The sequence below is a fragment of the Zonotrichia leucophrys genome, chromosome 8 (assembly GCF_028769735.1).
Source record: "Zonotrichia leucophrys gambelii isolate GWCS_2022_RI chromosome 8, RI_Zleu_2.0, whole genome shotgun sequence".
In the NCBI taxonomy this organism is placed as follows: domain Eukaryota; kingdom Metazoa; phylum Chordata; class Aves; order Passeriformes; family Passerellidae; genus Zonotrichia; species Zonotrichia leucophrys.
Genome location: NC_088178.1, coordinates 30,039,233 through 30,062,816, shown reverse-complemented (window position 1 = coordinate 30,062,816; position 23,584 = coordinate 30,039,233). Strand labels below are relative to the sequence as shown.

Here is a 23,584-nt window from a genome sequence, read left to right as displayed (position 1 = left end):
CAGATTATTCCCGGTTCCTCCCGGGAAAGGCGCCCCTGGATCCCGACAAGGCTCCCGGGAAAGGCGCCCCTGGATCCCGGCAAGGCTCCCGGGAGCGGCCCCTCAGCGCGCAGCGCGTGGCGCCCCCCAGCGGGCGGGCGCTGCCCGTGCAGGGCGGGCCCCGCCCCACCGGCAGCCAATGGGAGGGCGCGAGGGCCCCTCCCCGCCTGCTCCGCAGCCAATGAGGAGCCCCCACCCCGCCGAGCCCCCGGAGCGCTGAGGGCCGGTCCCACACAGACGCGGCCATGGCAGGCAAGGGGACGGAGGGGTTCTTGCCGCCCTTCAAGCACTTCGCCACCCAGGCCATCCATGCCGGCCAGGAGCCCGAGCAATGGCGCTCCGGGGCCATGGTGCCGCCCATCTCGCTCTCCACCACCTTCAAGCAGCGGGCTCCCGGCGACCACGCGGTGAGTGTGGCCGCCACCGGGGCGCTGAGTCATCCACAGGGACACCGAGCCCCCTTCCGGGCTTGGGCACACGCGGGAGGCCGCGAGCATCCGGCGTGTCCCGGCCGGGAGAACGGGAGGCGGCAGGGCCTGGGCAGGGCAGGGAGCTCCCGGTGCCGATGTTTCCCCCGTGGCAGCTCCTGGGCAGACGCGAGCATCTCGCTGGGCCGGGAGCGGGGCTGCTCACGGGGCCCTTGCAGAGCCGCCCGGCCGCGATGCCGTTCCTGTGCTCCGGGACGGCCCCGCTGAGCGGCGGTGGCACCGGAGGAGCCGCTGTGGTCCCTTGCAGCCGGAGCCAGCCCGGGGCTCGCTGTTCCCGCTGCGGGCGGCGATCCGGAGCGGTTGGGATGAGACTGGGATGAGGTTGGGATGATTCCCGTGGGAAAGGCGGGGGAAGGGGAGCAGGGAGCACGCGGTGCCCCCGGGCTCGCAGGGACGCTGCTCCGGGGGCTGCCCGGAGCCGGAAACACGGGCGGCTCTCCCGGCCCTGCCCCCGCTCCAGGGCCCGGGCAGAATCCCTGTTCCACTACACACGCTTTGTGTAAGAGCCTCCTTCGGTCTTCCTTCCAAACCGAGGGAATATTTCTTAAGGAGTTGGTGGATGCCCTGTAGAAAGTGCTAGAAAGGTTTGACGGGACGTGGCACAAAGCTGCCACTCCTCAATCAGCACCTGCTCCAAACTCGCCTTGTGCTGGTGGCGCAGGAGGAATTTGCCTTGTGATTCCTCATTCCACACAGAATCCCAGCTGTGCTGAGGAGGCCCTCAGGAGGAGTCACGCTGCTGTATCCACATCCTGATGACAGGATCCATGCTCTTGCCGGGAGCTCTGCCAGAGCGATCTGCAGAATTCCTGACTATGAGGAAGTTGACATTAAAGAGAAATCCTAAAAGCAGGCAAATCCCAGGGTGCTCAGCAGGTTCTCTTGGTAACAACTGCATCTGTGCGTGCATGAGTCTTATTTTCCTCATTGAATTTGCCCAGAATTTGCATAAAAGCTGTGACAATTGGAAACGTGTGGGTTGTCGAGCTGATGAGGGGAGTTGTCCGGTGCCTGTGGGTGTGATGGAGGTGGACACATGTTTTTCCTGAGAATTCCCTTCAGAGAGGCTGAGGAGTCTCCCTCACTGGAGATACCCACAGCTGTCTAGACATGATCCTGTGCCCTGTGCTCTGCTGGGCAGGGAGTGGGACCAGAGCACCTGCATGGTCCCAGCCAGAGCCAGCCTGGCATTCTCAGGGTGGTTGGACTGTGCAGCCCAAGCCCTTTCTCCCACAGTGGCCACAGATGGATGTCTGAGGAGAAGCAGGAGAATGTGGCTCCTTGTCCCAGTGCACCCCAGGCCCTTTCTCTGGCAGGGATGCCCCACTGCATGTTGTGCCAGGACAGAATCCTGCTGCTCTGCGAGGACCTGCATGCCCTCAGCCAGCGCTCTTTAAGGAACCTAGAACTGCTTTTTTCCCAGGCTTTCCCAGTGCTCTCTCTGATGTTTGTTTCTTATTTCCACCCCAGGGTTATGACTACATCCGGTCTGGGAACCCCACTCGGGATTGCCTGGAAAAGGCTGTGGCCGCCCTCGATGGAGCCAAATACAGTGAGCACCTCATGGGTTGGACAGGGCTTGGAGCAGCCTGGGACAGGGGGTGGCACTGGGTGGGCTTTGGGGTCCCTCCATCCCAAACCATTCCATGATTCCCTCACCACGGCTCTGGCTGTTGGCTGTGGGCAGGAGCAGCTCCAAGGTGGGGAAGAGCCCAACACTTCTGGTTCAGCAAAGTCCAGCTCCATGCCTGGGTTTGTCTGCTGCTCCCTCACTGTGGCTGAGGCCTGGGCTGAGCTGGATCCATCCTTGTGCAGCAGCACTGGAGGCAGTGGGAGCAGGCAGCCCCTGGCCCCAGTCCATTCCCAGTGTGTCCCAGTCCATTCCCAGTGTGTCCCAGTCCATTCCCAGTGTGTCCCAGTCCATTCCCAGTGTATCCCAGTGTCCATCCTGGTTCCATGCTGTCCACATCCATCCCCTGCTGTCACTGGCTCCACGTTCCCAGTGAGGCAGTGACAGAACAGGTTCTTTGCAGAGGCCAAGGCAAGTCTGACTTGTTGTGTCACATCAAACACTGATGATCCTTTCTCCTCAGGCTTGGCTTATTCCTCTGGCTTAGCAGCTCTTTTGAACATCTGTCACCTGCTGAAGTCAGGGGACTCAGTTATCTGCATGGATGATGTCTATGGAGGTGGGTACAGCACCCTGTGTCTTCAGCCTTCTTTGTGCAGGGGCTCAAACCTGTCTGTGGCTCTCAGGAACTCTGAATTTCCCCTGCGGGACCCCACTGTTCTTTGAAGCCTGTTTTTATCAATCCCTCTCCCTCACAGCTCCCCAGTGCACCCAGCTCTGCCAGAGTCCCTCTCTGAGCAGGGTGAGCTCACTCCAGTTCCTGGGAGCTTTCCCCTCTCCTTGGAGCCTCAGCCTGGTTTCTGCAGGGCTGAATTTCATTGCTCCTCCTCTGGCTTGGTTTGTTCCAAAGAAAGGGTTTCTCACAACAGAACCTCCCAAACATCACTCAGATGTTCCCTTCAGCTCCCAGAATCCGCCTCCATGTCCCATCCCTTCCTGCTCAGATGGAAAACTGAGTCCCTGGGGATCACCTTGGCAAAAGGACCCAAGCAATGAATTTTTAATGCAGGCAGTGTTTCTGGTAGTGAGTGCTGCACATCCATTGATCACCTGCTGGATTCTTTTAATCTTCCCAGGGAAAGGCTTCAAAGACAGGAAGGAATCATTTTTATTGGAGTGATGGGAAACAGTAGCTGGAGTGTTCCCCTTGGTTGTTCTTCTCTGTTTAATTTCCTGATCATAAACCCCACATTGATTTCAAGTACTTCCCAAATCACTCTGATCCCATATTTATTTATTACTATTTCATGATCACTCAATCTGCAACAATCTTTAAACGTGGTTAAGTTTTAACAGTGATGCCCTTCACTCTTTTGAATGTGCTGATACCAGGTGCAAAGTGCCTCCCTGGACTGCTGCCTTTAGCACCTGTTCTATAAAGAAAATATAAATGTGCCATGGATGGTGTGCAGCATCAATCTGTGCCCTCCTGACTGTCCCTGCATGATGCAGGAGGCTGCAGAGCAGGCAATGAAAGTTAAGGAAGTTTTTCATTTTGTGATTTTTGGGTTTTTTAAGGCACAAACAGATACTTCCAGGAAGTAGCCTCAGAAAATAATTTGAAAGTAACTTTTGTTGACTGCACAAAGCCAAAATGCCTGGAAGCTGCAATTACACCAGAGACCAAGGTAGGGGAGAGGGAAGTGGCTTTTAAAGGGACGTTAAATTGTTTTATCCTCGCTCCTGTTGGGGTTGGGGCTGTGTTGAGCTGAGGGGGCAGCCTGGGGCACAGCTGCATCCACCCTATCCCCCTGTGCCCCTCATGGGCACATCCTGAGAAGGGCAGAGCCCTGCAGAGAGGAGGGAACAGGACAGAGGTGAGGAGGAGCAGGGGGGGCTCCGTGGCGCTGCTGGCTGATCCCTGCCCCAGGGGAAGGGAGCTGTGCTGGGCAAGGCTCTGGGAAAGGCTCTGTCCTGCTGCTGGGCCCTTCTCCAGCTGGGATGGCACAAGCCCGGCTGCAGGGAAAGCTCCCTGGGCTCGGAGGAGCCGCTGGAGCCTCCCCTGGCTCTGGCAGGGCCACTGCCCGTCCCCAGGGCCCAAAGCCACGGGGAGCTGCCAGCACTGGGCACCCAGAGCCCCTGGGACTCAGCCCAGCGCTGGGAGCTCTCTGACCTGGAGTTGTTTTGGGTTTGTGCAGCTGGTTTGGCTGGAGAGCCCCACGAACCCCACGCTGAAGGTGATCGACATCAAAGCCTGCGCAGAGGTGGCGCACAGGCACCCGGGGGTGCTGGTGGCCGTGGACAACAGCTTCATGTCTCCATATTTCCAGGTGTGTCACCTGCCCCAGGTCAGGGGGATTGGGATGGGGTGGGAAAGGGATTGTGTCAGATCTGTTTCCCAGGAGACCAAGCTGAGCCCTGGTGTTGTAGGTTTGAAGTCACCGTTTTTGCAGAGTGCAAAGTGCCTGCTGGGTATGGTGATCTTGCTGAATTAAGAGAACTTGGCAGAAAATGTTGCAGCTCTGCAGTTGGCCTGGGACATGCCAGAGGCTTGGGGATTTGCCCTGCAATGTCTTGTTCACTTCAGAATTCCCAATTTCCTCCAGAAAGGGCTGTGTGGAAGAGCACAGGGTGCTGGTTAATGTGTCTGGAGCAGCCCAGTGTGGAGGGAAAGCCAGCGCTAATGATTAATTGGTGGGAGCAGTAGGTGAGGTACCACACTGGGCTAAGAGAAGGAGAATTTCACAGTCATCTGTCCATCAATGTTGAGTGTAAAAGTCCTTTTCCATTATGGTTCTGGCTGGGCATCTCCACATTCCCTGGGTGAGAGTCTGCATTTAGTGTGGCAGCAGCAGTTTTGGCAACTGCCTGCTTTGTTAAGTTTTAACAGTGATGCCCTTCACTCTTTAGAATGTTCTGATACCAGGTGCAAAGTGCCTTAATTAGTGACTGATTAAAAATCTGGCACTGCTCAGCCCCTCTTGCCCATCCAGCTCCTGGTTTGTCTCCCCTCAGGAGGCTCCTGGGCAGAGCACTGGCACTGAGGGGAGAGAGAGCTGCCAGAGGAAGCTCCTTTGCTCTTGCTCTCAGCTCCTCCAGGGCAGGATCTGCAACAGCTGGAAAGCAAAGCAATTCTTTTGCTGTGCAGCTGGAGCCCCTCATTTCCCATGGAAATGCCCTTTGTGGGCTCCATGCCATGGTGTGTCCCTGCCCCAGCTCAGCTGCAGAACTGTTTTCCCAGCTCTGCACTGTGTGTTGGATGTGCTCAATCTCTTCTCTCCCTGGAGCCTGTGGCAGTGGGAGCAGTGCTCTTGAATCACATTTTCTTGTGCTTCCCTTGAGTTCAGAGTGCCTCCCTGTACTGCTGCCTTTAGCACATGTTCTGTTGTCATGCTCAGGTTTTTGTGTTTGTTTCTCCCCTTGTTTATCCTGTGTGAGCTCAGAGCCCTTGGAATGGCTGGGGATGAACCCAAACTGGAATGATGATGTTATTTTCCTTTCCTTTCAGCGTCCTTTGGCCCTGGGGGCTGATATTTGTATGTCTTCTGCAACCAAATACATGAATGGTGAGTGTGAGAGTTCAGCTCATCCTTAGGGCAGGGATGGAGGGAGGCTGGGAGGGTGGGGAGGCCCCTGGATCCCTGGCAGTGCCCAAGGCCAGGTTGGACCCTGGGGCTGGAGCAGCCTGGGGTGGTGGGAGGTGTCCCAGGGGTTTTATTTACACCTGGGGCTGATCCCATTCTTGTCCCCTGTCATTTGCAGGGCACAGCGATGTCCTCATGGGCCTGGTCTCTGTAAACAGGGAAGATCTCTACAAGAGGCTGAAAGTCCTGCAGTACTGTAAGTCCAGACAGGGAATTCCTGACAGGAATCCTGTTCACATCCACAGCTCTGCTGGGGAGGGTGGGCATGCACACAAGTGGGAAATCAGCCTGGAATGTAAATTAACAGAGCTGGGCAAGCTCAATAAAACAGTCCCATAAACTGAGAGACTTTATCTCCCCTTCCTGAGCACTCCAGGAGAGCACTGGGGCCCATCCTGAAAGCACTGAGGTGCCACCTGCAGCCTGGGGGGTTTGCAACTCCCTCAGCCATCAGGGTGTGCCCAATGCAGAATTTTCCTGCCCTGGATGATTCCAGCAATTTTCCGGCCTCTTCTTTGTCAGGAATAAATTCCTGTGCAGATTTTGCCCTCTGCACTGAGGGTGCACTGTGCCCAATAAATAATGTAATCCTTGAGGCCTGAGCCTGTTAATTGGCCTCATTAATTGGCTGCCCAATGTGGGAGATGAGGAACAGAGATTGCCTTGGCTGTCTTCCCACTTGTGCCAAGGTCAGCAATGCTGGAGGTGAGGATGTGTTTGGCTGTGCTGAATGCAGAACACCAGTGTTACTTTGTGATTCTGTGGGATTCTCTGGAACTCTGTGTGATTCTGTGGGATTCTGTTCCCATTCCCACAGCCCTGGGAGCTGTCCCCTCTCCCTTTGACTGCTTCCTCTGCAACCGTGGGCTCAAGACTCTGCACATCAGGATGAAGCTGCACTTCCACAACGGCCTGGCTGTGGCCAAATTCCTGGAATCCCATCCCAGTGTGGAGAAAGTCATTTACCCAGGTGGGTGAGCAGGGACTGGGGAGCTGTGGTGCCCCGTGATGGGCTGGGTGAGGCTGAGCTGCCCCAGCTCTGCACTGGAATTCACTGGGAATTCTCCCAACTCTCTCCATTCCAGGGCTGCCTTCCCACCCTCAGTATGAGGTGATGAAGAAGCAGTGTGCAGGCTGTCCTGGGATGGTCACCATGTACATCAAAGGGAAAAAAGAAAATGCCTGTGCCTTTCTCAGGAACTTGAAGGTAAAATAAAGACAATAAAATCACCCTCAGAGGGAGCTGAATCTGCCCTGCTGACAGCAGGGTGGGGTGGCTTTTCTTGCCAATCCTTTGGGTGTGTCCCATAAATCCCACTATAAAACAGGGATAATTTGTCCTTGGGGTGAATGAGAGGGAACAAAGGAACCCCTCACTCATCCCCCTGGGAGTGTTTGTTTGTTTGCTCCCGGGGTGAGGGTGTCCAGCTCAGCTGCTGCTGGCAAAGGCCTTTCTGCAGGGCTGGGCAGCTGGGGCTGGTGCAGCTCTGCTGGAACATTGCAGAGTGCCCTCAGGGGGAAAGGCACTGAGGGAGCCCCTGGCTCTGGGAATGCTTGGCTGGGTCCTTGGCCCAGCCTGTGCTGGTGTTTGGCCAGGTGTGCACTCTGCCTGTGCCCATGTTTGTGTGCTGAGCCCACTCCTGTAACGACTCCTCTCCCTTTCTGCCGTAGGTGTTTAGCTTGGCTGAGAGTCTGGGCGGCTTCGAGAGCCTGGCCGAGCATCCGTGAGTCCATCCTCCCATCCTCAGAGCCCCAAAAAGCTGCAGAGCACCACGAAGTTCCCACAATTTCCCAGCCCTGTTTTTGCTGTTCTCCCTTTAGCTAAACTCAGGAACTGCTGTGCAGCACAGAGCCAGGGGAGACTCCAGAGGGAGGGAATCCTGTGGGAAGGCAGAGATTGAGGAATTTCACCTGGAGGGCTGAGGCACAGTTGGTGTCCATGAAGACAATCCCAGCAGCTGCAGAGTGCTGGGATGAGGAGCAGCTGGGATGGAGCAATGCCCTGCTCCCTGCTCACACGAGGGGCACGGTCACTGTGTGCCCCCAGCTGCCTCTGGGCCCTGGCAGGGCCTCCTGGGCCTTTTAAACTGCTCAAAACAGCATCTTCGTGGAATTGCATCATTTCACTCCAAGCCAGCTTGCTTTTGGAAAAGGTCCATGGAAATGAATGACTGTATTTAAATGTTAAATCGTTTCACTTACTGATTTCACAGCAAACCTTGAACCCCTCCAGCAGCTGAAAGGAGCTGGTGCCAGTGACAGCACCAGGGAAATCCCTTCTTGCCTGTGTCCTGTGTAGCTGGAGAGAATAAACCCTCCAGAGCCCTTTGGGGCACTTTGAGAAGGGATCTGAGAAACCAGGAATGAAACCAGGAGATTTTATTCTGGAGGTTGCACATTCCCCATGTGCAGAGCCTACAGAGCTTCTGTAGAATGAAAGAGCAGCTCTGGAAGGAAGAGCAGTTGGAGTTTCTCCTTTGTCAGGTCCAGATTTTTAAATATCCACTTCTTGTCAATCATTTGTATCCTGCAAATACGAGCTGGAGATGCAATTCCCTGGCTTGTCAGCATTCCCAGCATTTCCAGGAGCTGCTGCCAGGGGCTCTCTGCATCTGTGGGGTCACACAGGTGGCACAGAGGGGGTGTCAGATCCTGCTGCATTTCAGGGCTGCTGGCAGGGAACCAGCTGGGCTGGTTTTACCAATCCAAGTCCCAAATTCTTGGGATAAAGATATTTTTGTCCTTTCAGGGCCATCATGACCCACGCCTCAGTGCCTGAGGCGGAAAGGAAAACTCTGGGAATCAGTGACACCTTGATCCGCCTGTCGGTGGGGCTGGAGGATGAGGAGGATCTGCTGGCAGACCTGGACCAGGCCCTGAAGGCTGCGGTGAGTGGAGAGTTCCTCTCCAAAAATCATCCCCAGGCAGCCTTTCCCAGGGGCTGAGCCCTCAGCTCCTCCCTGATGGGCCCTGGGCTGGGGAGGGAAAGTTTCCCTGTGTGCAGCCCTGCTCAGCACAGCTCCCCATGCATTCAGGAGAATCAAATGCTAAATGTGACTTTAATTTATGAAAAGGAGATAAAAATGTGTGGTTGATAGAGGGGCAGAGCACACTGACCCCTCCCTTTCCTTCCTGCAGTTTGCATAAACCTTGAGGGTCAAAAAGGACCTTGGAACTGGACATGGCTGTGGACGAGGACACGGAAAACCAAACCCCTCTTGCTTTGCCTCTGGGAATTCCAGCCTGGGTTCCTGGGTCTCTCCCTGGCTGTGCAGGGTGTGCTGGGCACAGCCTGGGCTCTGCCTGGAGCCAGGAGCTGTGTGGGAGCAGCCGTGGGCACCCCGGCAATGTGATCCCAGTTCTCCCAGCAGAGCTCAGTGCTCCTCCTGCTCCTGCAGGGCTGGGGGCACAGGGGCTGCTGCCTCTTGCTGCTCTCGGGTCATTCTCTGCTCACCCACCAGCTCAGCTCAAAAACTTGATGGCGCTCAGATTTATTTTAATTAAGTTAGAAATCTGCCTAAGAGCTTTTTCTTCTCTTGATGTTTTATTGAAAATGAAGTGAAATCAAATACCTGGTAAATAATAACTTTCTAAAGAATAGTCTTAGTCTCTTTTAAGAAAAAACCATGTGCTGTGGAAATGATTGGAATAATTTTAATTAAAACACACTTTTCCTTTCCTTGCTTATATTCCCGTGTGCACGTGCTCTTTGTGTTCAAAATCAGGGGATGGAGTGACCCTGGAGCTGTTGGGATTTTCCTGTGGGAAGGCAGGAGGGGAATGGAGCTGAGGGGAGAGAGGGGATGGAGCTGAGGGGAGAGAGGGAATGGAGCTGAGGAGGGGCTGGAGCTGAGGGGAGAGAGGGAATGGAGCTGAGGGGAGGCTGGAGCTGAGGGGAGAGGGATGGAGCTGAGGGGAGAGAGGGAATGGAGCTGAGGGGAGAGAGGGAATGGAGCTGAGGAGGGGCTGGAGCTGAGGGGAGAGAGGGGAATGGAGCTGAGGAGGGGCTGGAGCTGAGGCTGGACCATTCTGTACTGGCCACAGCCAGAATAACCTTCATTGCACAGAGGGATTAAATCCTGATTAACCCAAGTGAAGGTGTTCCCACCCAGCCCTCCTCATCCCACAGCATCCCAGACTGGGCTGGGTTGGAATGGACCTCAGAGCCCCTGCAGTGCCACCCCTACACCTCAGGAGCAGCTGTGACATGCGGCGGGGCCAGCTGTCCCAGCACGTTAATGACTGTTAGGTAACGAAATGAGGTCCATGAATTTCTGTAATCACTGTTAATCACAGCAGGGTAATTAACGCCGGTGAAAGTGCTCGGGCCGGGATCCGAACCCGCGGCCTCAGCGTCCCCTCAGCCCGGCCCGCCCAGTGACGTCACGTGCCGCGTGCGCCCGTCTCGGCCAATCAGCGGCCGCCGGCGGATTCGAACGGCGGGGTGGCGGCGGCGGCCGTTGCGCGCGCGGCGGGGCCGGCGGGGGGCGCTGCGCTCCCCGCCTGAGGGGCCGCCATGGCCGTGCCGGGGCCGGGACCCGGACCGGGGCCGTACCGCGCCACGAGGCTGGTGAGCACCGAGCGGGGCTGGGCGGAACCGGGCCGGGCGGGAGCCGGGGGCGCGGCTGCTGCGGGTGGAGCGGGGTGCCCGTGGCACCCGTGCGAGAGCCGCGGGGCGGGAGGTGGCTCTGCCCCTCGGGCCTGCTGTCACGACAGAGGGGCTTGGGGATGCGCCGTGCCCGCTGCCGCGACACCTGGGTGCCCTGGAACCCCCTTCCTGCTGTCGTGACGGTGCTCAGGGACACCCTCTGCTCGCTGTCGCGACACGTGGCTGCCTGGCGCCTTCTGCCCCGGGTCCGTTTTCTCGGTGTGCGGGTGCGCGGGGCCGCCACACGGGGGCGCCCTGGGACATCCCATAGGACGGTGTGAGGGTGCCCTGGGCGCCCCTCGCGCTCTGTGGCGACATTGGGTGCGCAGGGACACCCTGTAGGACGATATGTGGGTGCCCTGGCACCCCCCTGCGGTTTGTCGCGACATTGGCTGCGCAGGGACACCCTGTAGGACGATATGTGGGTGCTGTGGCGCCCCTCTGCGGTTTGTCGCGACATTGGGTGCGCAGGGACACCCTGTAGGACGATATGTGGGTGCCCTGGCACCCCCCGCGCTCTGTGGCGACATTGGGTGCGCAGGGACACCCTGTAGGACGATATGTGGGTGCCCTGGCACCCCCCGCGCTCTGTGGCGACATTGGGTGCGCAGGGACACCCTGTAGGACGATATGTGGGTGCCCTGGCACCCCCCTGCGGTTTGTCGCGACATTGGGTGCGCAGGGACACCCTGTAGGACGATATGTGGGTGCCCTGGCACCCCCCTGCGGTTTGTCGCGACATTGGGTGCGCAGGGACACCCTGTAGGACGATATGTGGGTGCCCTGGCACCCCCCCTGCGGTTTGTCGCGACATTGGGTGCGCAGGGACACCCTGTAGGACGATATGTGGGTGCCCTGGCACCCCCCGCGGTTTGTCGCGACATTGGGTGCGCAGGGACAGGCCGTGCCACGATATGTGGGTGCTGTGGCGCCCCTCTGCTCTCTGTCGCGCTGTGGGTGCCCTGGCATCCCCCTGCCCTCTGTCGCGATATTGGGTGCGCACGGACATCCCTACCCTCGCCACATGGGGGTGCCTGGAGACCTCCCCCGCCCAGCCCTCTGTCACATAAAGCTGACGCCCCGCTGTCGCGACATGCCGTGGTCGGCGGGGGCTGCAAGTGGCGGTGCCGCTCGGTGTCCCCGCAGTGGAACGAGGTGACGCGCTGCTTCCGGGCCGGCATGCCCGTGCGGCGGCACCGGCAGCGGCTCCGCTCGCACGGCAGCTGCTTCACGGCGGCCGAGGCCGCGGACTGGCTGCACCAGGTGCTCCGCAGCAACAGCAGCTTCGGGCCCGACGTCACCCGGCAGCAGACGGTGCAGCTCCTGCGGAAATTCCTCAAAAACCACGTCATCGAGGACATCAAGGGCCGCTGGGGCGCTGAGAACCTGGAGGATAACGGGGCCCTGTACAGGTACTGAGTCAGAGTTATCCCCCGCTGCCGCAGGTTGGGAGTTTTAGTTTTGTGACAAACGCCAGTCACTTGTTTTTTTAAAGTTTTAACAATTTAATAGTAATAAAATGGTTATAAAAGTAGTAATACAGAGTCATGATAATTTGGATTAGGACAATATGAGACAATAGAGACGAAGAGTTACAGACAGTCCAGGTACCTTTTCTGAGCAGCACGAGCCCCAAAAATGGACCCACGTTAGCAGAGGATTAACCCTTAAAAGCAACAGCCTGTTGCATATTCATACCCCTCATCCATGATGCATAAATTCCATTCAAACACAGGATTCTGTCTGGTCATCATCAGCTTCTTCCTCTGAATCCTCACAGCGCCTTTGAGGCAGAAAAAGTTCATTTCTTCTGATAATGGGGCAATAAATTGTCTTTCTCTGAAAGACTGAAGTGTCCTGTGGCTGCTATCTCACTGCAAGTCCTTTCTTTTAAAAAGTATCCTATGTAGCATAGTTTCTATTTTAACATTGTTATAACCTAAAACTCTATGTAACACACATTACTTTCTAACACAACACATATAACATTCATTTTAATATTTGCAAAAAGCCAATCATAAAATACATGCATTTTTCACAATTTAAAATGCTTAGATTTGCAAAAAGAGCTTTGTTTGGGTTAAACACCCTAGGTAACAAGTTAATTAGCAGCACAGTTTTTCTCCTCTGAGTGTTTTGCTTCCCTCCTGTGTGTGTCCCTGCTTTTGTCCATCCCAGGTTTTTGCTGGAATTCAAACTGCACTCCAGTGCTTTGGAGTGAAGCCAGGGTGCTTTGTAGGAGCTGCCTGCTGGGTTTGCTTCTCTTGGGCCTTTTACACAAAGCCTGAGTGGGAAGCAGAGCCAAGCACTCTGAAACCAAAGGTATTCATGGCCCCTCTCACGTTCTGGGCTCAGGCTGTGCCAACACCTTCAGCTGGACTTTGGCATCAGGAAAAACAGCCTAAAGCTAATTTATCATATGATAAATTATAATAATCATTTAAATTATTTAAATTATATAATTTAAATAATATAATAATTTAAATTATATAATCATTTTTATCATATGATAAATTTAAAAAAATATTTCCTAACAGAGTCACACTGCTATGGACTCAGAGGTTTTGTTTTGTCAAGTCATTTATTTGATTGCAGATCAATTCTGGATGTATTTAACATCTCTCCCGTTCATTACAGATTCCCTCCAACCTCTCCAGTCAAACCTCTACCAAGCCCACCAAGGGAGAACTTGGAAAACTTCTCTGGAGACAAAGGAAAACTTTTTAAACTGCCCAGCTCATCCAAAAGGGGTTTGAAGAAACAGGAGTTGCTGCAGTCTGTGGTAATAACTTCTGTTCCTCACAGCAGTGTGGTTGGCTTGCATTGTCTTTAGTCTTTAAAATTTAGTGACACTGCTCTGTTGTGGCATCTTCCCTTAAGAAAGAATAATTTAGACTTAAGGAATTTGGAAATAGTAAGAAATAAATTTTTATGAGAGGGATTTTTACTTTGTTTTGGGTTTTCTTTGTTTTGTCCCAGTGCAGAATTATCCCTGCTAAGGGATTTTAAAGTACTGGGAGGGTTGAAAGGTGAAGTCCTAGAAATGATCTGCACAGTGTGGCCTTGTTGAAATTTAATTTATTGCTGGGGGACAACTAAAAGGCACAAATAATTTAATTGGTCATCTTTCAGGAGAAGATGGAATGTGTGTCTGGCCCGTGATTCAGCTGAGATTGGCATGCATAAATTCTGAATTTAGGTTCCAGTCCTAAAGGAGAATAATTCACATATTAATACATTGGAATTTGAGGTGTTTTTAGCTTTTAAATTGCTGGGTTTGGATTGATCAGGAGTTTTTCCCCATTTCTTTTTAGTTTTGTGCTCCATTTCAGTGCTGAGGCTGCAGGTTACCCCCTGGCTCATGTGGTATTTAATGTTCCACAGAGTGCCCTGTTCTTCTAATTCCAATTTTCTGTAATTTTTAATTGCCTTCAGAAGCTCGTTTGTCTTACAGTATAAACCACTGATTTTCAGGAAAACTTAGCAAGACCAAAAGCTGATGTAGCAGAAGAAAAGAAGGAAGGCACACAGCAAAGGAGGGAAATAACACAGGAATATGTGCAAGAAACATGGAGAAATATCATCCAGATACAGTGAGTGAGGAATTACACACAGCACCTTCTCCACCATTTGTTTTTAATTGTTAAAACTATGTTTAAAATTTAATTTGAATTTTTGAAGGGTTTAATTTTTTTCCTGTTGTTTACACAGGTTTTCCAATCTGTTTATTAACTTTGGGTTGCTGCATTTAAGGAATTTGTGATCAGGTGCTGAAATCTATTTTAAACACCTCAGGTGCTCTTCCTTGCTGAGTGTTGCTGTTTGTCCCAGGCAAAAGTGTCCCCAGTTGTCCTGGAAGGGAGAAGTTACCACACAGCACCTTAGCTCACCAGAGTTTGGAATAGTGTGGAAAGAACTTGTTTTCCTTCATCCCTTGCAAATCTTTGCTCTCTCCCTGCCCAGTCTGCAGAGCATTTTGGGACTGCCCTCGCTGGAGGAGGTTCTGCAGCCAGCCCAGATCGTCCCTGAGTTTGTCATGTACAACATGAGCAACACCAGCAAACACGGCGTGGTCGTCCTGCAGGACAAAGCAGGTGACATTTATTTCCCTAGATTTGCTTAACAATTATTTGTTTATAAATAATAATTCATCTGTTTCACAGTCTGTTGTTTCCACTTTTTCCCCAGCCACAGCACAGCTCAGGGACCTTCAATCCCATCCCATTCCATGGCAGGGCCACCTTCCCCTGGCCCTGGGCACTGCCAGGGGCAGCCAAAATTCCATCCCAGCCAAAAATTCCTTCCCAATATCCCACCTAACCCTGCCCACCTTCACTTGAAATTACTCCCCTTTATTCTCTCAAAATTGCATGTGGAGCAGGATTTAAAATCAGTTTTAAATTTAATCTTTTGTGCTGTGGGTGTTATTTAATAGGTGTGAGCCATTATTAGTTGTTAATTATTTGGGCTCATGTCTAAATGATGCTTTTCTGTTTGGATTTCAGAAGACCTCCCTCACTGGGTGCTGTCAGCCATGAAGTGCTTGGCCTACTGTAAGTCACTGAAGAGCTTTCGAGTTCCAGAAACCTCTTTTGAGGGTTGAAAGGGAAATATTTGTGTGTGTGAAATCAGCTGTGATGTTTCAGTTCAGAAACCTGGGGGTGGTTTCCTCTGGTGCAATTTTTCAGGAGTGAAAGGGACTTTGCTTTTCCAGTCCTTGGCTTTTAGCTGGACCAAAACATTTCCTACACTTCATATTAAACTGGGGAGATCCATTTTCTTTGCTTTGTAAACAATCAACTCTCAATTAATTAGATGAGTGCCTCTCAAATGAGACCAGAGATAATGAGCTTTTTTATCCATGTGCTGAGCTTCCTTTTGCTCAGGGAGCTTGAACTCCCTGTGGGAGAAGTGGGATCACTGTGCTTTGGAAATGAAGGCACACACTAAGAGTGGGTTAGAATTTTGCTGGGGAACCTATGAAGAGCACAGATGAATTTTGCTTTATTTATTTTCTTGGTGTGGAACAGAACTGAGCACAGCTCTCTAGTGGCTGCCTGGAATCTCTTACACTGCTTTTGCTTACACATTGTGCCAAATACAATATTTGTGGATTGCTGATAGCATTCTTTGCTTGTGGAAGAAGAATAAATTTAGGCTGATCTTCAGAAATTTCTTTTCTAGTGGGACTGCGGATTTTTGGTGTGAATTTCCTTTCTTCCCCTCTTTTCAGGGCCCAGGAACAAGGACATGAGCCAGGACACCTACAGTGGCTTTGAGCGGGACGTGTTCAGAACAGTTGCTGATTATTTTCTCAGTCTTCCTGAGCCATTGCTTACTTTTGAATACTATGAGCTCTTTGTTAATATCTTAGGTATGTATGAGTTTAGAAACCATCAGGGGAGCTCTGAGCTCAGATCAGCTGGGGACAAATGTGATTCAAAGCAGAGCTCGGCCTCCTGGTGTGTGTGGGAGCTCCAGTCTGAGGAGGATCATCACTGCTCCATTCTGAATTAGTGTTAATTAAAGTGGACTTCTGCCTCATGATTTCCCATTTAAATTGCTGTTTCAGCTCACATTCTAAATATTCAATAACAAGAACTTCAGAAGGTGTGCTTGTTCTGCCTGCTCCTCACTGTTGCAGTGTTACCTGTCTTTGTTCTTGCATGTTGGATGCAACTGCCTTGTTAAATTGCTTTGGGACTGAACTAAAGTCTTCTTAATTAATATCTTAATTAATATCTTGACTTTGTTGTCTGTCTGCCCAGTTAGCAGCTCTCTGAACTGGTTCATTTTCACACCACTTGCACCTTTAACATCTCTTTCATTCCCTGATAGTTTTGTGTGGCTACATCCAAATTCCTGATCTGGGCAGTGGAAATCGTTCTGTCCAAGAGGAGAAATGTGACCCTCAGCCTTCAAAACCTCCTCCCTTGAACTCTTTCAAGTCCACTGAGTGTCTTCTCCTAAGCCTGCTCCTCAAAGAGTCTGACAAGAAGGAGGAAGGAGAAGCTTCCAGGAGGTTTTCCTCAGAGGAGCTGAGAGCCCAAAAGCAGCACGGGAAGAAATGGCAGCAGCACAAACTGCAAGGGAGTGCTGGGAGCCTGATAGGAGGGAGCTGCCAGAATCTTGCAGGACCCAGGAATGCCCAGGAGCCACCTGGAGCGTTTAGGACAAGGTGTTACTCCTTGGAGAGAATTGGATGTGATAAAGGAGGACGTGCCCCCCTCAGGGCAGGGGTGAGCGCCAGCTCGAGCAGTGCAGAGCTGCTGCAGGAGCACGGAGGGAGCTCGGTGCTGCAGCCGGGCTGGGGCAGCTCAGGGACAGAGCCTGGCCCGTGTCCCTGGGCCGGGGACAGCCAGGGGCCGGCGCTGAGCCTGCTGGGCAGGAGGAGCTGCCGGAGCTGCAGCGCCATCAACAGGCCCAGCGCCGAGATCACGGTGCGGCCCCGGGGCACCGGCGGCTCCCCCGCGGCCATCAGCGTCCCGAGGAGGCTCTGCCGGAGCAGCACCGAGCTGGCAGCACGCTCGGGGCCCCCCTCCCCTCGGCTGCTGCCTGCTGCAAGTAAGGGCTCTGTGCAGCGTGCTGTGCTGCCTTGTGTGGCCTCACTAACCCTGCTTCCTCACCTCTGCCACTCTGCTAGCACAGGCACTGAGCATGCATCTGCGGGTTCTAAAGGAAATCTGCTGGCATTACTGTTTAGGCTGCTGTAGCTCTGCTAACTGTGTGTAGTATCTTTGGAGTATGAGCTCAGTCTGTCAGGGATTGGCCTTTCTGCTCAGGTGAGTGATGGGGACAGGGAACCTGCACACACCTGCCTGTTGGAAATGTCTTCTTCTGTTCTGTAAATCTGTATTTTCTGGCAATAATTAGTGTCAGTCCTTAGTTGTATTGTGGTCCTAATTGCACCACAATGGAGGAAGTTGAAGATGACCACACAAACAAAGGCCTGTACATTCTCCTCTGTGTTACAGCTGATTTCTCTGGAACATAAATAATCACACAGAAAAATAAGAAATCTGTGATACTGAGGCAGAAACATGCCGGAAGCTGGTTCAGATCTTAATGCCAGCTGTGTTTGTGGTTGGCTTGCAGACCTGCTGCAGCCTCACCTGGAGAGGGTTGCAGTGGAGGCCCTGCAGATCTGCTGCCTGCTGCTGCCCCCGCCGAGGCGCAGGAAGCTGCAGCTGCTGCTCAGGATGATGCACAGGATCAGCGGCAACGTCGACATGCCACGGCTGCACGATGCCATGGGCACCAGGTCCCTGGTAAGGGCAGGAAAACTCTTCCTAGAGGAATGCAGGGATTCCTCAGCCTGATTTCCCACCCTGCTGCTCTTTGGAATCCTCAGCCTGATTTCCCACCCTGCTGCTCTTTGGAATCCCAGACTGGTTTGGGTTGGGAGGGACCTTAAAGCCCATCTCATTCCAGTTTAATCCTGGTGTGCATTAGGTTGGCCCTGCAGGATAATCACCTCACTCGTCTCCTCCAATTGAGAATTTAGGTTTGGGTTAGAAGTAGGAGGAAATTCTTTATTCAGAGGGTGGGCAGGCCCTGGCACAGGTGCCCAGATTTGCTGTGGCTGCCCCTGGATCCCTGGCAGTGCCCAGGGCCAGGCTGGACACTGGGACTGGAGCACCTGGGACAGTGGGAGGTGTCCCTGCTCCAACCCAAACCATTCCAGGGATTCATTCTACAGTCCTGTGAAAATGTTCAGTTTTCTATAGGTTAAGCCTTTCTCTGCTACCACCTTTTACAATATGTATTTTTAATTGAAAGTGCTGTTCAATTCCAAAGAAATGACTTTAATTCAGCTGAGGGAACAATGATGACTTTTCCTCCTTGTGTGACCGTACTTGGAGGTTGTTCTGGGGGGATTTGAGCCAGTGTACAGTGCAGAGGAGGGAAGTCAATCCCGCAGCTTTCTGCACTGCAGCTGTGCTGAACTCTTGCAGCTGATCCAGACGTTCTCGCGCTGTGTCCTGCGCTGTGCCCAGGAGGAGGACCTGGACGAGCTGCTCTCCACACGCCTGCTGGCCTTCCTGATGGACCACCAGCAGGAAATCCTGCAGGTGCCAGCTTACCTGCAGGCTGCTGTGCAGGATCACCTCGAGTGCGTGAGGAAGGCTCAGGTTGGTGCCGTGAGAGCAGTGCAGATTCATTTGTTAATTGCTTCTTCTGAAGTTGGGAAAATGCAAATAACCCCATTGATTATTTGCATTTTGAATGTGTAGGTATTAATTACAACGTCTTGCAGCTTGTGAGTGGCTGTGGGTGTTTATTAGGTACTTAATCCAACAGTACAGAATCAGTTGAGTGCATGCAGAGCCCTTTTTTCTTCCAGTGCAAACAGGAAAAAGAAGAAATTTGTGCCATCTTGCCAACGTATTCCTACTGCAAACAAATCACTCCTCAGGAGTTTGAAGAACAAAAGGTCTCCACCTCCCAGGCTGCAGTGGCAGAGCTCCTGGAGAACATCATCAAGGATAAAAACCTCTCTGTGAAGGAGAAAAAGAAAAAGTTGAAACAGGTGAGGTTATTTCATCTGCTTGTGCAGTGCCTTTGTGGGGCTCAGGCACCAGAGCCTGGGGCAGGAGAGGAGCAGGATGTGCTGAGAAATGTTTGTGCTCCAGAGCTGTGAGTGCTTCGTGTGCTCTGCTTGGGATTTTAAAGATGGTTTTTAATGCTGCATCCTCTGGAGCCAGGCTGGGAGAGCTGGGAATGCCCAGCCTGGAGAGGAGAAGGATCCAGGGAGAGCTCAGAGCCCTGGCAGGGCCTGCAGGGGCTCCAGGAGAGCTGAGAGGGGCTGGGGACAGGGATGGAGGGACAGACACAGGGAATGGCTCCCAGGGATGGATGGGACATTGGGAATTGTTCCTGGCAGGGTGGGCAGGCCCTGGCACGGGGTGCCCACCCTGGATCCCTGGCACTGCCCAAGGCCAGGCTGGACACTGGGGCTGGAGCACCTGGGACAGTGGGAGCTGTCCCTGCCCGTGGCCCTGGATGGGATTTCAGGTCCCTTCCAATCCAAACCACTCCACAATAATGCAGCCTTTGACTGGCAGCAGCGTTCAAACCATGATGGAAAACCAGGACAAATGTTCTGCTGGAGCTCCTGCTCTCCATTCAGTGATTCCTGATGGAATTGCAGCCTGGATTCCTGTGCTGCACTGGCCATCCAAGTCACCATTAACATGCCAGAGGTGGGGTTAAATTCAATAGGGATTAAAAGCAATGACTTTTGGCTTTAAGAGACCAAACTCTCTCTGTTGAGAGTCCTGAAACATTCTTTTGGTGGCCTTGGCTGTGTGTTTTGTAACATTTACAGTGCTCAAGATTATCTTGCACTTCTCTGGCCTACCAACAACTTGCCTAATAGTAAGGCTAAAGCACAGCAGTTCTGGCAGGATTTAATCCTGGAGGGTTTTTCTTTCTTTTGGCAAGTCTTCCTGCCCAATGGAATAGTTTTGTACTTGTCCTGGAATCTCCTAAGCGAGTCTTGTGACTCCCCTTTGAACAAGCAGCTTTTCAGGACAGCCACACTTGGCTTTGGTGCCCCTCCTGCAGCTCTGACTTCATGTGTGTTGTGGAGACTTTGTGGGCCTCTAAAAGTGAGTCTGGTTTGGTTCATCAAAACTTGTGAATCTAAAGCAGAATGGTGAATTCTAGTTGATAAATGGTGCCAGTGCTGGAGGTGCCTCAGCAGTGCCAGCACAGGGATGGGCACTGCCCTGGGCCTGCTGGACACGTTCTGCCTGATGGGAAGTGTTGGGAATTCTTGGGAAGAGCCAAATCCGTGGCACTTTCTAGAGAGGCAGTTCCCGATTGCCTCAACAGCAGAAGTTACAAAAGTGGTTTGGATCCATCCCTGGGAAGGTTTGGCTCATGTCCAGATGTATTTACAGTTTTTCATCCCTCCCTGAGGCCTAGCAAGGGAAACAGGCGCAGTGTCCAAACCACTGCTCTGATTCCAGGTGCTTTCATTTCCATGGGATCAGTGCTAAGCTTTCCTGGGAGAAGCCTTGGCTCCCTGTTGGCTAAGGGAGTTTATCCAGGGCGTTCCTGGAAGGCAGCTCTGCAGGCCCAGAGTGTGCTGTGGCACAGCTGGAGCTGTTGTGGGATTTCCTCTGGGGTTGCTGATCGTGGCTGCTGTGTGTGTGTGCTGCAGTTCCAGAAGGAATATCCCCACATCTACGGGAGCAGGTTCCCGAGGACGGAGTCGGAAGCGCAGCTCCTGGAGAACAAACCCACCCTCAAGCAGCCCATGCTGAGCCTCAGGAAACCCAAATTCCGCAGCCTCAGGTACTGATTTCCCCCTCCTGAGCCTCCTCTCCCTGCCTGAAGCCTGAGGGAGTCACCAAAGGAGTTGCTGCAGGAGTTTGGTGCTGCCTGTGCTGTGGAAGGAGGAAATGTTTACATGGACACTGTGCTGGAAGGTGCCAAAATACCTTTTTTGGTGCAAATCCTTTGGGATAACTTCTAAAAGAAAAATATTTATCTGTTTACAAATTATTACAATATATCGGAGTAGGAAAATGTAAAAATACACATAAAGCTGTTGTTAACCAAAAATTTATATATTTTTTAATGGGAAACTAATGACGTGCCTCTTGTTATAACCTTTAAATGTCTGTCAGGAATTTGTGCCATTTATTGTAGTTTTTACATGTGTGTGTTGTGACTAAGTGCCTTTTCTATTCTCAAAATGTTTGTCTTTAAACAAAGGAGCTTCTATGAGTTCAGAGCCAGGAGAGCCAGTTCACCATAAATAAATGATTATCTCACTCCATAAATGCTTCTGTTCATATCATCTGTAAAACCCTCATCAGCTTTTTGATATTTATTTATATTAAAAGACTTGGAATGTATTTCTGCATTTTCATGGAAAAGTCATTTTGGATCTGTTAGTGTGATTCTCAGAATAGGAGTGATGGATGATCCATGAAGTAAGAGCAGAATATACTAATTTTCCCTATTTTTCCCAGAGGTAGGGATTTACTTAATAATTATGATAAGATAAAGGTTCCCCTGCAGGAGTTGAAATCTGCAGGAATATTTTTGGGAAAGTATAATTAATAATAATTAATCTACTGCCTGGCTCTGAGATCCCAGACTGGTTTGGGTTGGGAGGGACCTTAAATCCCACCAGTGCCAGCCCTGCCATGGCAGGGACACTCCCACTGTGCCAGTGTCCAGCCTGGCCTTGGGCACTGCCAGGGATGCAGGGGCAGCCACAGCAAATCTGGGCACCTGTGCCAGGGCTGCCCACCCTCACAGCCAGAATTCCTTGGTACATCTGTGATCCTGAGCCTGTCACTTCTCTCCCCAAAAATACCATTTTTCTCTTTTTTTTGGGAAGATTTTGTAAAAGAGAAACCCGAACGAGTCTCATTTTACCCTGTATTAATGATGCCTCATGTCCTGAGGGTAACTTTGTGCTTTCAGGGCAGGGGCAGCTTGTTGGAGGTTTTTTCAGGGATGGCCTAGAAGGCAGCTGTAAGGAGCAGATTCTCACAGCCTGCTTCTGTGAACAGCAGAGGTTCTCAGGTTATTTTTAATTACAGGTAAAGGTGACAAACATGAAGGCCTTGAGAGCCTTTCACATCAGAGTTCTCAGGCAGCTTTCTCATAACAAGTGGATGTTCTATCTTTGGCTGTTTTGGGAAAGCAAGAATAATTTTGAGAACCCAAATCTTGGTATTGGAAACATAAGGAGGAGTTGGTGTGTAATCTCTGACCTGTTGTGAGCTCAGATTTTGCAATATGCATGAAGTGAATGAACACTGTTATAAAAGGTGCCTGATTGTGAATAAAGTGGAGTTGATGCTGATCAATGCAAGGTGGGTCTCTCCCTCTGACTTCAATAGCAGCTGTTCCTCCCCTGGAACATCTGTACCCAACTCCAGCACTCAGCACTGCCCCAACTTGCTTCCAGGGCTTCCCACCCCATGCCATGTTGCATAAATGCTTTGTTTATGTCGTGTTCCAGTTAAGTAACTTATTGGGTGAGAAGCTCACATTTCCAGGATTTGGCTTTCAAAGGCCTGCCCTCATTACTCCCAGTTCTTGATCCAGGTTATTTAATGTTCCCTTCTAAGGTTTTGACGGAACTTAGCCAAAATGGGAATAAAAAGAGAAATTATAATTATGGTTCTTGAATGGAAAGGGTTAATGGGAGGCCTTAATCACGATCTCAGTGCAGTATCCTGGTTTTTCTGTGAGAAGCCTTAAATGAGCCCTTGTCCAAGTGGAAACGCTGCCTTGAGAGAGGGAACAAGCAAAACCCCAGGGAAAGAGCCAATTGTGGCAATGTTTAATGTCTCCTTCTGTCCCTTCACCCCAGTTTGGGTCCCTGGAGCTGTTTCTATATGGAAGCAGCACCTGAATGTATGTGGTGATAAAACACCTTCATCCTCTGCCTGTGGGGGGACAGCAGGAAACTGGGGCCTTGTTAATCTTTGAAATTGCTCTTTACAGCGCTGTTGTTTTCATAAATGTTGTTTTCATAAATATTTTAATAAATGAATTTAAAAATAAACCATTCTTACAAGAGGTGGTTCCTAATGATGAGTCTGGAGGAGCCTGAGGGAGAGCTCCAGGGGCTGAGGGACAGCTCCAATCTCTGCTCCCTGTGACAGGACCCAGGGAACGGCTGGAGCTGGGCCAGGGGAGGTTTAGGTTGGATTTTGGGAATGTTCCTCATCCAGAGGGTGCTGGCGCTGCCCAGGCTCCCCAGGGAATGGGCACGGCCCGAGGCTGCCAGAGCAGCTCCAGGAGGGCTCAGACAGCGCTCAGATGGGATTGTTGGGGTGTCTGTGCAGGGTCACTGATTTGCCCCTGGCGCTCTCTCCTGCCCGCTGTCTGTGGTGTCCCACACTCACACACTCCGGGCAGGCTCTGCGGCAGCGGGATGGTCCCTGCAGGGCCAGGGTCACCGATCCCTGCGGGTCCCTCCAGCTCAGGGGATCCCTCGATGTTTGCCCCTGGCGCTCTCTCCTGCCCCGGTGTCTGTGGTGTCCCCCGCTCCGGGCAGGCTCTGCAGCAGCGGGATGGTCCCTGCAGGGCCGGGCATCGCTGCCAGCGCCCGGCACGGCTCCAGCGCCCCGGCCCACTCCTCCCTGGGCTTTTCTTCTTTGTAATCACTTCTGCTTGGGAAGAATTTAGGTCTCAGGAAAACACTGAAAGCCCCTTTTTG

General features: G+C 52.3%; 2 protein-coding genes across 4 annotated transcripts; both read left to right on the top strand.

Annotated features, from left to right (window-relative positions):
• The first annotated feature begins 239 nt into the window (after positions 1-239).
• LOC135450901 (cystathionine gamma-lyase-like) lies at positions 240-9,430 on the top strand. The gene is made up of 12 exons (XM_064719537.1): positions 240-446; positions 1,998-2,079; positions 2,621-2,716; positions 3,676-3,785; positions 4,296-4,427; positions 5,606-5,663; positions 5,860-5,937; positions 6,559-6,711; positions 6,827-6,948; positions 7,413-7,465; positions 8,491-8,629; positions 8,880-9,430. Exons 1-12 carry the CDS (start codon positions 285-287, stop codon positions 8,886-8,888), a joined length of 1,194 nt encoding a protein of 397 aa, XP_064575607.1. The 5' UTR covers positions 240-284; the 3' UTR covers positions 8,889-9,430.
• Positions 9,431-10,194: 764 nt separating this feature from the next.
• DEPDC1 (DEP domain containing 1) lies at positions 10,195-21,958 on the top strand. Of its 3 annotated transcripts, none has more exons than XM_064719265.1 (12): positions 10,195-10,311; positions 11,536-11,801; positions 13,027-13,171; positions 13,864-13,982; positions 14,353-14,483; positions 14,898-14,942; positions 15,623-15,763; positions 16,228-16,953; positions 17,485-17,657; positions 18,345-18,521; positions 18,734-18,919; positions 20,558-21,958. In XM_064719265.1, exons 1-12 carry the CDS (start codon positions 10,258-10,260, stop codon positions 20,696-20,698), a joined length of 2,304 nt encoding a protein of 767 aa, XP_064575335.1. In that variant the 5' UTR covers positions 10,195-10,257; the 3' UTR covers positions 20,699-21,958. The 3 variants fall into 3 exon arrangements, with proteins under 3 accessions (XP_064575335.1, XP_064575334.1, XP_064575337.1); XM_064719264.1 differs by having other exon boundaries at positions 14,895-14,942; XM_064719267.1 differs by lacking the exon at positions 16,228-16,953 and having other exon boundaries at positions 14,895-14,942.
• Positions 21,959-23,584: the final 1,626 nt, after the last annotated feature.

What these genes read in the sequence shown, in the direction of transcription:
- LOC135450901 (XM_064719537.1), top strand. Translation starts at nt 285, where the DNA reads ATGGCAGGCAAGGGGACGGAGGGGTTCTTGCCGCCCTTCAAGCACTTC. An exon ending in GCTGAAAGTCCTGCAGTACT is followed by an intron (nt 5,938 to 6,558) that starts GTAAGTCCAGAC and finishes CCATTCCCACAG; the next exon opens with CCCTGGGAGCTGTCCCCTCT. An exon ending in GAGAGCCTGGCCGAGCATCC is followed by an intron (nt 7,466 to 8,490) that starts GTGAGTCCATCC and finishes TTGTCCTTTCAG; the next exon opens with GGCCATCATGACCCACGCCT.
- DEPDC1 (XM_064719264.1), top strand. Translation starts at nt 10,258, where the DNA reads ATGGCCGTGCCGGGGCCGGGACCCGGACCGGGGCCGTACCGCGCCACG. An exon ending in AGGAGTTGCTGCAGTCTGTG is followed by an intron (nt 13,172 to 13,863) that starts GTAATAACTTCT and finishes ACTGATTTTCAG; the next exon opens with GAAAACTTAGCAAGACCAAA. An exon ending in CGTCCTGCAGGACAAAGCAG is followed by an intron (nt 14,484 to 14,894) that starts GTGACATTTATT and finishes TTTGGATTTCAG; the next exon opens with AAGACCTCCCTCACTGGGTG.